At 35.4% G+C, this 16,197-nt stretch overlaps 1 protein-coding gene across 13 annotated transcripts in view; it reads left to right on the forward strand.

Moving 5' to 3' along the window:
- Nucleotides 1-16,197, forward strand: part of LOC105490348 (dystrophin) — a 2,266,916-nt gene that overhangs the window by 924,594 nt on the left and 1,326,125 nt on the right. For all 13 annotated transcript variants that reach the window (XM_071089080.1, XM_071089088.1, XM_071089087.1 and 10 more), the window contains one exon: nucleotides 13,922-14,083. In XM_071089080.1, the coding sequence (XP_070945181.1) occupies nucleotides 13,922-14,083 (162 nt within the window). The remainder of the gene's footprint in view (nucleotides 1-13,921; nucleotides 14,084-16,197) is intronic.

The raw sequence follows: 16,197 nt of genomic DNA on the forward strand, positions 1-16,197 counted from the left end.
TTTAAGTCTTTTATTCATGTTGAGTTGATTTTTGTTCATGGTATAAGATTTTATTCTTCTGGATATGGTTAGCCAGTTATCCCAGCACCATTTATTGAATAGGGAGTCCTTTCCTCATTGCTTGCTTTTGTCAGCTTTGTCGACGATCAGAAGGTTACAGGTGTGTGGCATTATTTCTGGGCTTTCCATTCTGTTTCATTGATCTGTGTGATTGTTTTTGTACCAGTACTGTGTGGTTTTGGTTACTGTAGCACTACAGTATAGTTTGAAGTCAGCTAACGTGATGCCTCCGCTAGCTATATTTCTTTGCTCATTTCCCATTCACTCCTTCTCTCATTAAATATAGTTGCCATGTTCCAAAGTGAGGAGGAACAATTGTGAGATTAAAATTTGGTAAAAGAGAAAATGGGCAGCGGAAATAGAGGCAATAAATGTGTGATGATGAAAAAATGAGAAAGAAAGGCCAGTAACTGAAGTTGAATAGTAATAGGGCAGAAAAAATGTGTTATTGATTTTCAGGATAATAAAAAATTAAGCATGTTTGTAGTATAAGGGAAGATCCAATAGAAAGACATAATATATAAAAGCAAAGTCTTACAAGATAGGATGCATAAGCAAAAAAAATGGAAGGATTGACTTTGGAAGTGGGAAAGAGAAAATTGAGATAAGACAAGGATGTTTTGAGGTGGAGAGTAGTAAGTTTGAGAAAATTTATCCACCAAGGACTTGATCCCTGAGAAATAGCTAACTCTGTTTTCAGGTTGTTTAGGACTCTTTGCATGGGAAAGGGGGTTGGGAGAATGGAGAACTGGTGCCACTGAGGAAATGAGAATGAAAAGTATTTGGAATAGGAGTTCTTTTGTTTTAAAGATCCATTTAAAATCAGGAGAAGTGTTAGAGAATAATATCGTAGACTCAGTAGTAGCCAGTGCAATTATTCATAATGGAAATAATCATTTATCTGACTTTCTCCTTTGATTTTCTGCAAAATAATTTTATTTAAAACCACACACATACAGCCACATAGAAAATCAAAAGTGAAGGGACTTTTCTTTGTGTTATCTTTGATTAGCATCTCCAGGGTGTATTTGATTATATTCCGAAACAACTAGGATTCTAGTGTGAAGTCTTTTCTTCCAGCTATATTCATATTTGCAGGTCATTCATTAGGTTAACGCCAGTATGTCACAGTGTCCTAGTGCCTCTAATGTGAATTTCATGTATTTTTTTTTTTAACAATCTTTCTAACTTAACCAATTTAATTCAGATTTTTATTTCAGTCTTTTAGCTGTTGGCTATTTTTTCCCAAAGTATCAGGATCTGCTCTATAATTTGGGGGACTCAGGGCAGAAAGAAAATGCTGAGACCCATATTCAAAAATTAAGCATTGTAAGATGGCAATCGCAGAGCATTAAACCAAGCATGGACTCTACTAAGCATGGGTTACTGCATAACTGCACAGGTTGCATGCCTTTGAAGCCAATTTCGGGTGTCATTTTATACATTTGGTTATTTGTACACCTGAATTACTTTTGATAAGGTTTGGGAGTTAAGAATTTAGGCTCACTTTTATAGATTATCATTCCTTGAAGATATTTCATTGAGGATAATTAATTAATAAATGCTTTAATATTTAGAAAGGTGAAATTTTTGTCTTATTCTTAGTGTGCTAACAATGGATATAGCTTCTAGGATTACATCTTTCCATACTTTACATTTAGGGCTTTCTTTCCTTACAGTAGAAAAAAGGATATTGGATATCTTGAATCTTGACTTCTCCTAGGTTGAATGCTCTGCAATAAAACTTTTGTCTTTATATAAAAATTGCACTGCAAGCAGACTATTATGGCAGACATCTGTGTTCAAGGTGACTGCAGTTTTCAGCTGAGTAGTGGACTATGCAACTTGTTCTCATAATAATATTAATTGAATAATTGGTCAAGAAGAGTGATTACATTTTGAGGGGAAGAAACTCACTTGCGTAACATTTACACACAGATAATAAACTAAATACCCCAGACCTCTTTAATGTAAGAAAAATAGTCAAGAATGTATATGCTATTTTCTTTGTAAATTGGAAATGTTTCCTTCTCTATTTCCTGTATCTTCTTTTGTTATTTGAGAAAGGAATTTTTCTTGTCCTACCATCAATTGTGTGAGTTACCTTGATTCTTGTTTTTAATAATGTTTTAAAATGCATCTTGTATTTTGAATGTAATTACTCTATTTTATAGCTACAGGAACTGAAAGAGTACATAGCCTTCACAAAAGGGTCTGTGGTAAATGTGTTTAATTTTTATTTTAATCACCATGAATCATGGGTTTTTTCTTTGTAAGTAGTAATTCCATTATTTTTAGATATAATTTACCCTACTTCAATCAATAATGTTTCCTTGGACAGTCACATTTACTTTTCCAAAATATTATATAAAACAGTTAAATTTTTTTGTCTGTCTGTATGCCTAGTATAGGATATTAGCATTTTTGGGGTCCAGACACAAAGGGACATGCAAACACACATATATACTTGCATGTATTTATATATACATGTATATAAGCACATATATATACATATAATTATGTACTGCATTTTAATATATGATTAATATTTAAGTATTAAATACTCTAGACAAATTACGTTTGCTCTTGGAGGGCTTTAATGTATTTCTGAATGAGCGTTAACACATCCAATTAATGGTATCTTCGAATTTGTCATAATTTGATAGTTATTTCTTCTAAAGTTGGAATAGCTCTTCTCCAAGGGCCTACCAAAAAAAAAACAATAAAGTTGTAATAGCAAAAGAGGGAGTTAATACATAAAGGAAAAACATTAAGGCCTAAAAACTAATCAGTTGTAAAAGCTAAATCAGTAGTATGGATTGGTAAAGTAGCATTTTAGGGATAAATTTTTGGAGTGAAATTTCTCTTTTAAGTTCATCTATGTACCTTTTCAGGAAAGTTCCTCAAGTTTATACCTTTATTTTAATGAAACTTGTCAATAACTTTTACTTATCTGCCATGCTTGACAATTAATAGTTAATTTCTATAACACAAAATACTGTTCTGAAGGTAAATATTCATCTCTCTCTTTCATCTTACTTTTTACCACTCTCAACTTCTTTAAAATTACTTTCTTTGCAAGCTACTTCATAGATTCTTGAGATTGAATAATCAAATCTGTTATTTATTATTCAGACCAAATTTCTAACAATGTTTATTTTTTTAAAAAAGATAAATGGGAAAGGGAACGTTAAACAACATTTATTTGCATTGTATTCTAGTGTCCCTATATGGAATAAGGAATAAAAATATTTTCCAAGTTCATCAAGCTGTCTTTTAAATCATAGAATGCATATATTCATTAGTAATTTTCCATTGAAAGTATCCAATAAAATTGGAGAATTTTCTTACTGTTTCTACCTCACTGCGTTTCGTGTATTCTGATCAGCATTAATACCAATTTCATAGCATTCTATCGTTTGCTCTTTTTTGCTGTGAACCCAACTGATTGCATTTTCTTACCTGTTATTTTGTTGTTGTTATTTGAGGCATCTTTTCTTTCTAACTTTAGTCTTCATAGACCTTCTCAATTTCAGCTCATCATCAAAATTACACAGATAGAAGGGTATAGGGACTTTAGTGTACACATACCCCCTTTTGACTCTGTCTGATTTTCTAGTTTAGTAGATTTTGATTGAGGCTGAGAACTGTATTTGGAAAAGTTCATTCTGATTATTATTCAGGTTTGTGAATCCTAGTCCAGATAGAACTTTATCAGCACATGTATAAGGTCCACTTTGCTAAGTTACATTATGTGTTAGATTCATTCCTACTGTGGACCACTAATTTATTCTTGCCCATCCACTGCTCATGACAGATAGATGATCTCTATATTCCAGAAATGAACCTCAACAACTAAACCAAGCAGAAGAAAAAGTGGTTTTCCTTCAGAGCCACAGTTCCCTGCTGGAATAGAATGAACACTTTCTAGGAAACTGCAGCAAATTTTCCATGACATGGAAAGGGCATCACTAGGGTCCTCATTACACGTTACCTCTCTCACTCACCCAAACCATGATGTTGACGGAACAGATATTTCCTGTGGGGAAGATGCTAAGCAGTCCTGCGTGCTGTAGGCGTTGTCCACATCTTAATCTTCAGCTATATCTGTTGTATAACAAGTTTAACAATCCTACAAGTTAAAGCCTCACACCAGAAACTTGTTTATTCCTCTCCCATGCCAAGTAATTCCAGCACAATGGGTTTCATCTATAGATGATGAGGAGATGCCATTGTGGGGTGATGAGGACATAGAGAAGAGAGGAACTTTGAAGCCAGTTTATTTCTATTTCAGCCAGCTTAGTGTATTGTAAGAACATTTTGTAGCAGATGACCCTAGTCTGTAACAAGGAATTGAGTGTAATGCATCATTCTGCTAGTGTTTATCCGTTCCCTATGCTCACATAAACACACGAGTCATCTTTTTGCACTCCCAACCCACTCCTAAAGCACTATAAAGAATGTTTAGAAAGCAGAAAGAAAAGCAGCTGTTCTATATACCTTGTTCCTGCTGTTCAAGGTGCACATCCCATCCAAATGAATCATATCGGAGCCAAAGATCCTGGCAGGAGCTCTCTCTTACAAAACTGCAGTCTTGTCTATCCTAACAACTTGGAGCACAAAATATTAGAAAACCTTGTAATAACCTTAGGACAAAACAGTGTAGATATTGACTGAGCTAGACTTGAGGACTTTTTCAATGTAGTGTGGATAAGTAAGATGACAGGAAACCATAAGCAAACTGTGCCTTGCCCATCAACTTCTCCAGAGCCATGACAATCATCTGGAGTATTTGTGATAAATATTGTTAATCTTCATGTATTTGGGTAGGACGAAAAAGGACCGGTCGTCCCAGACATTCCAGGAGAGAGGAACATTTTTCCAGTTTCTCTGATACAATTTCAAGTTTGAACCAATATGAATTACAATTGACCACAGAGGCTAGCAAAATCCATAGCACTTTAGTTCAAGAGAACCTGAACACTGGCCTTAGACTATTATGAGCCTACATCACAGTAGAAGGAATCCAGCAGAGCTCTCTAATACACATCAGAAAAACACCATTTCTAGTTTTCAAGGCTGTATTTCACACTGCTTGACTGAAGATTGGAAACTGTTTTATTCATAGGCAACCTGTGTGGCCATCCTTACCTGCTCTATAAAAGGAAGTGTGATGGATTTGCTTCCCACACATCATGTTAAGTCCAGAAAGCCGGAGATGCTGTGTTGAGTTTCTATCCTGAGAGTCTGAATTCCTAAGTAGAGGGACTAACTAGTTCCAAGGGTTCTTTCACTCTGAGATCTTTGTTGCACTACTGTACTGACCGGATATCACTGCCCTTATTTAAGAGGAGTATCAACTGGCTAGTTCATCTACGTCGCAAGGACTAGTTTGCTCACAACCACCAACCTATCTGCAATTGGCCTCAGTATGCTCTCTCTCACTTGGGTACTTCTGTGCTTGGCTAATTAACCTATACCACTCGACTTAGAAGCACCAGCTACATTTTTTCTAATTTTGACTTCTCATCTTTTCCCTGCCTATAATTTGCATTAGGAGAGTCACTGCATTCGTGGCTTCCTGAGACAATAAGAGGAGCAATTGTCAGAAATCAATCAATTTGTTCAGTGGCTGTATTTTGTTTGTTTATTCCTGACCATCATTTATTGCTTTATGTTACAACTTGATTTTAACCCCAGATTTGGACTTTTGTCTCATATATAGACTTTATATACATGTCTCAATCCTAACCAAGTCATCCCTGGAATCTGATTCTGTCTCACTATTCCATATCAGGAGAGAGTGACTTTAATATTTTAATTATTTCCTGTATCAATTATTCACTGCCTAAAGTTTAGACTTTAATAATATGAACACATGTGTAGTCAAAGAGTACCTCGCCATTGGGCCAGAAAAATTTCACTGACTTAGGGTGGCTCCTGAAGTTACCTTGAGAAAGCTTGGATCTGATGAATCCTGTAGACTTACTTTATGTTTACTGAGTAATGCTTCACTCACTTTCTTTTTGAAACTTAAATAAAGCATCAGTTTGCTCCTGTCGGGGCAGAAGACCAATTTCACTTGTCTACCTGTGAAGATAAATGGATGCAGCAAGAATCCAGAAATGTCTTAGATATATTACCATATAGCTCATTGACCATTCTATCAATGCTCTACTTGAAAGTGACAGCTATCTAATGACAAGTTCCACTGATAAAATGATTCCCAAACATTACTTTCAAGTGTGCTTCCTTCAGAGGTCACAGAAGAACTTCAGTGACCTGCTAAAACCTAAAACAGATGAAGTTCCGATTAACCATGACACCAACAGTTTTCACATTTATATTCTTTCCTGACAAAGAAAATTATAGGAGCTCCATGCACATGGCTTTTGGGTTTTCCCCCAGGTGTGTTCAAACCTAGTGACATTAACAAAACATAAATCTAGAAGCCTCTCGTGAATAATGTAACCTTCTTTATTTTATATTTAAAAGATATGTATTCAAACATGTACACATCTTTGTAATTATTTATAGCCTACATCCCTATTAAATACATTAACAAACATGCCACAGGAAAAACCACTGTACCAGAGCCCCTCACAAGAGTTATATTTAAAGTGGGTTAAAGCAACACGGTTTTAATTTACTTCGTCTTTCGTGTCCAAGGAACACAGTGTGAGACCTCCTTTAGGAAAAAAATAGGACAAACTAATTTGAACACAGAGCAACAAAGTGAATCTTATGATGAGCTATGAGCATTGGTAAATTATTCTTTCTGTTGTAAATTATCCTCTTCTCCCTCTGCTTTTCTCTTAATCTCGATTTAATTCCCTTTTCAAAATCCTACCTCTATTCTTTTTGAAAAACATTTTATTAAGCTGGTATAAGCATATCTAGACATCTAGAAATTTTTATATAACTTTTAAAGGATCTATTAACATCATACAAAGTTATGGAAAATAAAGTGTTCATAGCTAATCAATCTCAAAGAGATCCAAGTGTACAATACAATGTGTGCCTCAAGTGTCAGCTTCTTTAAGGCTGTCATCTTGCCAGTTCTAAACAACTAAAAATTGTAAGAACCAATTTCTGAGGCAAATAGAACATTCTTAGTGGTCCTTAAATAATTCCTGATACTTTTATGGCGTGCTTCTTTAAAATTATGCTTTAGAAATTTAAATTGTTTGTTCAGCAAAGTTATCAATCAGTAGGCAAGTTGTTGCATTTGACAGGAGCAATAGTACTCACATGGATTATTTATATTCATGTATGTTGGTAGATGGATATAAAACATGTGATTTGCTAGCAGTTGTATGAGACAAAAGCATCAACATATCTTTCTTAGCTTTTCAATCATGTGATACTACTATAATACTCCATTTTTCACAGATGTTTCTTAAGTTCTTCTTTATCCTTCATACCTTCCATAAACCATTTTCTATCTTCTTCTGGCCCACATTCTAGATGTTCTGGATGTCTGTCATTTTTCTTTGCCTTTACTTCATTTGAGCAAGTGCTGAATTGATGGACTGTGTTAGTAGTTTGATGCATGGTTTGAGCCAGATAGATCAGAAACAGGAAATGCTTTTAGATCATCCAGATAGATGGCACCATGAATAGACCCGATTGCTTTCTGGCCTCTGAGGTAATAAAGACTTAAATGTAATTGGGTTCAGCTTAAAATCTCAATGTCATATTTAATTTAATATTCTTCCTTGTTTCCAGCTCAAGCTTAAGCCGTGGTCTAAAAGACTTGCTCTGGAAGGGAAGCGTGGTTAGATTCCACCTTACACCACCACTGCCTTATTTATTTTCTTTCTTAACTCGGCTTCAGTTATATTATTCTCCAATGTCCTGGGAAGCAGGAATTAAGGAAAACAGGCAAATGTCTTCTGTTAACTAGCTATTTGTAGTATTGAGTTTATGATTTATGAGTCGCGCGTGTGTGTGTGTGTGTGTGTGTGTGTGTAACAGAGATACAAACATTGGGTTTATTTGGGGTGCAAGTATGCGATCTTTAAGAAGTCATGCAGAAGCTCTTTTGTTTTCCCATCTTTAACAAGGAAAGTATGCTCTATAAAAACATCTTCAAGCCTCTGGATCCTGAGGTACTCTTGCTCCATAGAAGAATGTTCCTGGTAGACAGCTCAAACATGGCTGTCTTCTTCCATGTTCACTTCACCTATTGAGAAACATTTGCCACACCAAGCACTGGGAAGTACAGGCTGCCCCCTCTCTTCACTGTATCATATATAATTAATTTTTTACCTGTCAAGTAGGCATAGAATTTCTGAAGCAGACATCTTCAGAAGCAGAGTTGGTGATTAGGTGTCATCCCCATCTACTCTGGACTCCCAGACCCTGCGATCAGTGATCTTGGAGCTCCACTTAACTTGCTTGGGGCAAAAAGGTCGAAGTACCATCTTTTATTCCCCCTTAAGGCATAAACAGAGGGAGCCATCCCTACTGTCCCTCTGGGCCATGAATTCAGCAAGGCAATGATTCTCTCTAAAACCTTCAGAGAGTTTTAGTGTAAGTAGGTATGGTGGAACAACAAAGGCAAGGCCAGTTTTCCCAGCTCTTTGGTAAGCCCTTTGCTATGTCCTGCTATTTCCATTGCTTAGAATGAGAGAGACTTATTACTTGTTATTTTCAGTTTAAGACTATAGCCAGAATTCTAAGACAACAGATAGAATTCAGTGTATTCATAACCATAGTGACAGTTTCAGGCTTGCTCTTAAGTTAAATAGAAGAATTAGGAGGAAATAGTTTATAAAAAATGATATACACCCACCAACATGATTCATTTGAATTGTGTATTCTTGTTACTTGGCACTTGAACAAATTGCAACCTCTTAGTAGGTGAAAAAGAAACACTAAAAGGAAGCAGTTTCACCCGTTGCTTGGTTCACTAAAGTTGAGACTCTGGGAAAGAAAGCTTAATTGGTAAAGTCTGTGAAGTGAAGCGTGGTTGTCAAATGGAGATTAATGTCTTCTCATGGGTCTCCACTTAAGTTTCTGAAGAGCAGATTGAGTAGGATTTGGTTTTAGCACGTCTCTTACAGGACTCCTATCCCAAGACACTTTCTAAAAAATAAAACATATTCCATATTGCTCTACTCTCTGCAAGGTAGGGACAGTCAGGTTGGAGCCAATTAATGCACTACCCTGAGCAGAAACTTCAAAACTTTGTCGTTGCTTTGCTTTTTAGTTTTCTTTAGTTCATTTGCTACTAAAATCATTCAAAAAAATGAGGGCTTTATTTTGACATTGGCGAAAATCCTTTACTCAGAAGAAAAAATTTAAAACTGCTGGAAATTGAAATGTTTCACATGTCTAAATCACAATGATGACTACTTAAATACAAAGAATAAATGTCTCCTACTACGAGATGATCGCAAACAGTGCACCCACATTCTTAATCCATTTGCAATCATAAGCTTACCCATCACCTCGTGAATGAAGTAAAATTGCTTTTTGTATTGAGTTTAATAAGTATAGCATAGGATACATAGCTCCTTTAATGAATGCAGTTTTTTGTAAAATGTTATTAAATGATTTTTTTTTCTAATTTGGCTTTTTAAACCATGCGTTCATTGTTAAATACATTTTTTGATTTCAATATTTGGTTTTTTATTTCACATGAAGAATTTTTTCTTCCAGAGTTTCTTAGACATGCTACACTTTGATTTATGTATTTGTAATGTTGTGGCACAAAGGTTAGTACATTATTTTTAAAATGGAAATGTGATGAACTGTCAATTCATTGTAGAGATGACTTTCCATTGCCAGCAAAACTCATTACACTCTTAAAAGTTTTTCTTAAACTTATTTTATATTTCATGGTACTTTAAAGATACAAAATAATTTGTGTTAATTTTACTTAGTTTTAATTTTCTTTGAAAACTGGATTAAAATATATTATGTGTTTTTCTTGGTAACCATTACTAGGATTGTTTTCTATTTTTATATTTTTGTCATTGATGGCCAGTTATTAAGAGATCATCTTTCTAACTTATATTTGCTGTTTCTGCCTGCCTAGCTACATAATTCCTCTTACTGCTAAGTGGATTAGCTAAAGACATGAAATAACATTTTAAAACAATAGTTGAACAGTATTCTGGAACAATAACAAAAATCAGATTATGGTTCAAGACTTTCTACGAACTTCATTCAATGAGACAGCACAGGTCAAGCGGGCAGAAAGTCATAGAAAATTCATAAGCCTAAAAAAATAAAATAAATAAAAAGAAAATTCATAAGCCTGACATTCCATCAGGGTGTGCCTAATGAGATGTTTAGAAATAGAAGGCAGCTTATGCCATGACTAGTTGAAAGAATTCTGCAAGCTTGGATTGACATCAGGTCTTTTCACTGACTGAGATAATCAAGGAATCTGTGTAAATCAGCCTTTCTTATTGACTGTCAGGCCAGCAAAAGAACCAACCCACCCGAAGTCAACTCTGCCATCATTTCTTAAGCCACACTGTTCCTTTCAGCCCATAGAATCTCATGAATAGACAAAGTTAGGTTTCTAAAAATAATTTTGAGGCTAGATACGTGGTTTAATGTTATTCTATATTACATCCTATACAATTAAAATCTACAGATGTGCCTTGTAGAGTACACTGTTTTTCCCTTTAGCCAGAGGAAGGACCAAATTTAAATAATACCTGACTAGGCAATTGCAACATGCTGTGATTGGAAGTTATCTCTAACCACCTGCCACAGTGCTGAAATTTTTATCATTAGAGATCCATTTCTTTGGAAGAGCTCTGGGTAGGCTGCAGCCAGTCTCCTCTACAATAGAGGCTCTAATTATAGCCATGAACCCTGTTATCTGAATTAGTAAATTACCTGATATAAATTTTAGTTGAAATTTTGACTGAGAATAAAAGGAAGCTATGTTTGAATTGGAATATAGGGCAAAGCCTCAGTCAACAATCTTGGATACAGTATTTTAATAGAAATAGATTTAAATGTTCTCCAAATAATGTCCCACCCCTATTCTGACACTTTTAATACAAAAACATGTAGATTTATTCTCCAAAAGATACGTCTCTGAGCAGTGGTGACCTTTGCTTTCAGTTTCCTCTGTAAATCCATTTTTGTCTTTGACTATTTGAAGTTTTCTGTTTTTCTCATTAAAATTTCTCCTTGTGCTTTTCATTCAGTCATAAAGCTGTTGGGCTTTATTCTAGAAACAGATATTGAGCAATGAGCAAGACAGCCGTAATCCCTGACCTCATTAGAATTGATAGTCTAAAGTAAATGCAGACCATTAATGGGAGATTAAATATGGTCTGGTACATGCTAAGACACATACAAAGTGCAAGAAAGAACATAATGTCATGTGAGGGAATGCATAAATAGCTTAACTTAGCCATCCCATAACATATTCATATATTAAAACATCATGTTACATGCTCTAACTTAATACAATTTTTACTTGTCAAATCAAAAAAAATACAAAATTCAAAGAACATGTAAGAATTACCTCCCTGAATTTAGAAGGTTGCCAGAGGTAGCCACTTGGAAGAGATGTCCACTAGATTCAGAAGATAAATGTAAATTAGCCAATAAAAGGAAGTCAGAATTGAGATTATTCCAGTAAAAAGGAACAGCATGTTTAAGGCCAAGAATCAAGAGGGCCACAGTGTAGGTTGGCAAATAAAAAATAAAATTTATGTATAGCTAGGGCAGGGAGTAAAAGACACCAGCAGGACTTAATCATGAAGGGACTTTAAAGCCACATTAAGGATAAAGCTTTTGGCTCGGCGCGATGTATCACACCTGTAATCGCAGCACTTTGGGAGGCCGAGGCGGGTAGATCACCTGAGGTCAGGAGTTTGAGACCAGTCTGGCCGATGTGGTGAAACCATGTCTCTACTAAAAATACAAAAATTAGGCGGGCATGTTGGCAAGCACCTGTAATCCCAGCTACTTGAGAGGCTGAGGCAGGAGAATCGCTTGAACCTGAGAGGTGGAGGTTGTAGTGAGCTGACATTGTGCTACTGCACTCCAGCCTGGGTGACAGAGACTCCATCTCCATCTCAATAAATAAAGCTTTTATTTGAAGGATAGCAAAGAATCACTAGAGAATTTTAGACAGGAAGCCATAATTTCATTATTGAGAGAACACTTTACAGGTGGGAAGTGGCAGAGTAAAAAGGCAATGAAGAAACTGGTACCACATTTGAGGTATGATACAGTAACAATTTTCACTTGATGAAAGACAATGGAGAGAGAAAAGAATGGAATCAAGAACTATTTAGAAGGTATAATAAATAATTAGTAATTGACTGATTAGATGCAACATGATGAAGGACGTGATAGAGGAAGTAGAAATATCTAGAATTATGTCAAATGAAGGCAATCATTATTTGTATTTCGCCGAAACAGAAATAAATACAGAGAAGGAGGAAAAGCAAGTTGGGGAGTTGAGAAGTAGGTGAGAAGAGGATACGCAAGGAGTTCATATTTGGGAGTGTTAGCTTTTGGTGTTTGTAGAATATTCATGAGATGTCCAATAGGGTGAGATAACATGCAAGTATGAAGATCGAGGGGAAATCTGGACTTGAGAGATGTAGAGTTGAGAGGTGCCAGAATGTGAGGAGGAATTGAAGTTAAAGGTATGGGTAGAATGAGAAGAAAGGAAAGCCTAGGACAAAATCTTAATGGAGTCAAAATTTGTGGTACAGGGAGAAGCACTGGGAAAGCCTTCCCTCTTCCTGCAGCATCACTAAACTTCCCGTTCTTTTCACTTAGTCTAGATGCCTTTAACTGTATTTTTACTTGGACAACGCTGTGTTATAGGTTGGCTTCATGGAAGAATAATGACATCACTAATATTTTTAAAGCTTAAGAACCAACATATATAGTATTTATGTAATATCTAATATTCTATATATAATATTAAAACCAAGATCATCTTAAAACCTCAATCATGCTCTGTGGGAAAGAAAGTTATATTGTAACAGATAATCACACCTATACATTGTATATTAAGGAAATGTATTTTAAATGACACATAACTTAATTCCCAGTAAGTTGCCTGCCCTATTTCTTTTATAACTACTCTGTTAAAGGTGAACAGATCCTTGAAGGGAGACTTTCCAATCTGTTCAGCATGCTATTTATATTTGAAAATTGTTGAATTATCCTAATCATACTTACAGTAACAATCAAGATTAATTGCAGCTATATTAGGATTACTTATTATTTTTTCTACTTCAGCAGTAACACAAATCCAATTGTACAAACAATTTCCATAATCCAAATTGTGAAAGAAAGTAGGGAGAAAAATGATCATGCAAAGCTGGTTGAAATAGTTTTCAAAATCAATCTTTAACCAGACTGTTATCTAAAATTCTGTTTTTGACAAGGAGCTGATTCTGAACAGATTGTACATGTGCCTCACTGGTGGAAGTAGATTATCTGTCTTGAATTGGATTGTGATGACGATGACCCTATTCTAAGCAAAACAAATCTCTTGAACTATATAATGAGATCAGGAGGAACATTCGACCTGAGAAATACAGATTGCAATGACAGAGATGATTTTGCTAATTTTTTTTTCCAGCCTCTTTCCTTAATGTACGTGATATTGTGATTTATTTTCATGCAGAGATCCCTGATCCTATAGTTTTGTTTGCTATTTATTTTTCTCCTTCACAATTTTTTTTTTTTTTTTTTTTTAAATCAGTAGAGCTGAATGAGTGCCAGGAAGCTGCGAAGTCTATCTTACAAAAAGGTGATTGTGGAAGAGTCTAGAATCTTCTTTTATTGTGCAGCAGGATTACAGAAAAGCTATCAAGAGTAAACATTTAATTGATACACTCTTATTCCTTCTCTTTAGGCTGTAAGGAGGCAAAAGTTGCTTGAACAGAGCATCCAGTCTGCCCAGGAGATCGAAAAATCCTTACACTTAATTCAGGAGTCCCTCACATTCATTGACAAGCAGTTGACAGCTTATATTGCAGACAAGGTGGACGCAGCTCAAATGCCTCAGGAAGCCCAGGCAAGTACATCTGGGAATCAGCTTCCGTTCTTTTGTTTTTATTACGTGAACAAAATGTTGCAGAGTTTCTAACTTTAAACGTATTCAACTAGTTTTCCAGGGGGTTGTTTTGATTCACTGATTTGACTATTTGGAGGTAGGTAGGAAGAAAAAGGGGTCTAGATCACTAGTCTAAGATTTATTTTTTTAAGCATGTAATGGAGGAATTTGAAATAAAGACAATTAAAAGACAGGAGCAATACGTTCTGGTGTTTCTGACTTCAAGCTATACTAAAAGCTAGAGGAAAACCATAGGAAAGTAAATGGTAAAGAAAATACTTTTTTGCCGGTTGTGGTGGCTCACGCTTGTAATCCCAGCCCTTTGGGAGGCCAAGGCTCGCAGATTACGAGGTCAGGAGTTTGAGACCAGCCTGGCCAACATGGTGAAATCCCGTCTCTACTAAAAATCCAAAAATTAGCTGGTTGTGGTGGCGGGCGCCTGTAATCCTAGCTACTCGGAAGGCTGAGGCAGGAGAATCGCTTGAACCCGGGAGGCGGAGGTTGCAGTGAGCCGAGATCACAGCACTGTATTCCAGCCTGGAACAGAGCGAGACTTTTTTATTTTCTTAAAAAAAAAAAATTTTTTTTATGACACTGTTGAAAATCAGTCTCAAACATTTTATTATAAACTCATCATTGAGTTTAGTCACATGGTCTATATTGTTTTATAAAAATGTCTTAGTTACAAGCAGTTAGTAACACAAAATTATCAATATAAATTTGCACCTCAATTATTAATGCTCATGCTCAGAATAGCTACATGCACACACTCTCATGCTTCATTCAAACCAAAATATAAAACGTGTTTACCTGTTTTTCTTTTTCTAGAATGAGAATTAAAATAGTGATGAAAATAAATCTAAGTGGACTTTCAGTGAGTAAATTTTAGGCCATAACTAAATTTACACTCACTGTAAGAAGTATTTTAAAAATGCTATCCTCATTTTTTAATTAACATTTAAACATATGTGAAGTTATCATAGGTATTATTTATTCAAATGTCTTTAGGGTTGTGTGGTAGCAATTAATTTAGCTGCTTTTCAAATCTTGTGTACATGTTGTAAACCCAGTCACCAAGTACATGCTATGATGTGAGGAGCACTAGAAGGTTAGCTGCAAATCTCAAAGCCTTCTCCCCACCAGTTAGTGAAGAGGCGTGAAGTTTTTCACTTTAAAATCAATTTGGGGGTGAAATATTAGATTTGTAGATCATGGTTACAATGCAACGACAGTTAATGAATCACAGTTAATAGGTGCCCCGGGTGTCAGCATACACAATAGCATGATTTAGTTTACCATATTGTCTAAGTTTGACCAAGAATGTCCCTGATAATACGTGGCAGAGTATAGGTAGTTTTGATAGGCTTAAAAAGTCCAGGGAATATGGTTTCCTTGTGGAATGCTATACCATTGCAATAGGGGATGAAGAAAGAGAATTTTGGGGAGAATCCTGATGATAAAATCCTCCTCATAGTTTTTCACTGGGCAACAAGAGTAAGTACTGTAGTAGAAGTGAGGAATAATAGTAAACGTATTGAGGATTCAAGTTTTATTTTGTCTTGATATATAATGATTGCACATATTTTAGAGGGTAAGTGTGATATGTTGATACATACCTACTCCAGTATATACATTTTTCAAACTTACACAAGCCAGGTTCTCTATCATTAACTATTCCTGAGTCTGTCCCAGTTTGAGTCATAATGAAAAAGGTGTTTTGTTATGTAATATTTATACATATTTCTGGGTACAACATTTATGTAATATTTTCTCATATGCATAGATTGTGTAATGATCAAGTCGGAGTATTTAGCGTATCCACCACAGGCAGGGTTTAGTAAAATGCATGATAGGAATGAGTGATTGTTCCTGAATTGAGAAGAACTACATGATTATAAATGAAATTCAGAGTAGAACTGCTTTCATTTAAACTAATGACATGAGTTTTGAAGGAATGTTTGATTAAAAATGCTCGTGACTTTCTGAATGGAATTAAGGAAAATTTTGAGCAGTATGAATATTAGACATTAATATTGCAAATTAGTACTTTAAAATGCATAAAGAACTACATTGTG

The sequence above is a fragment of the Macaca nemestrina genome, chromosome X (assembly GCF_043159975.1).
Source record: "Macaca nemestrina isolate mMacNem1 chromosome X, mMacNem.hap1, whole genome shotgun sequence".
NCBI classification, from domain to species: Eukaryota; Metazoa; Chordata; class Mammalia; order Primates; family Cercopithecidae; genus Macaca; species Macaca nemestrina.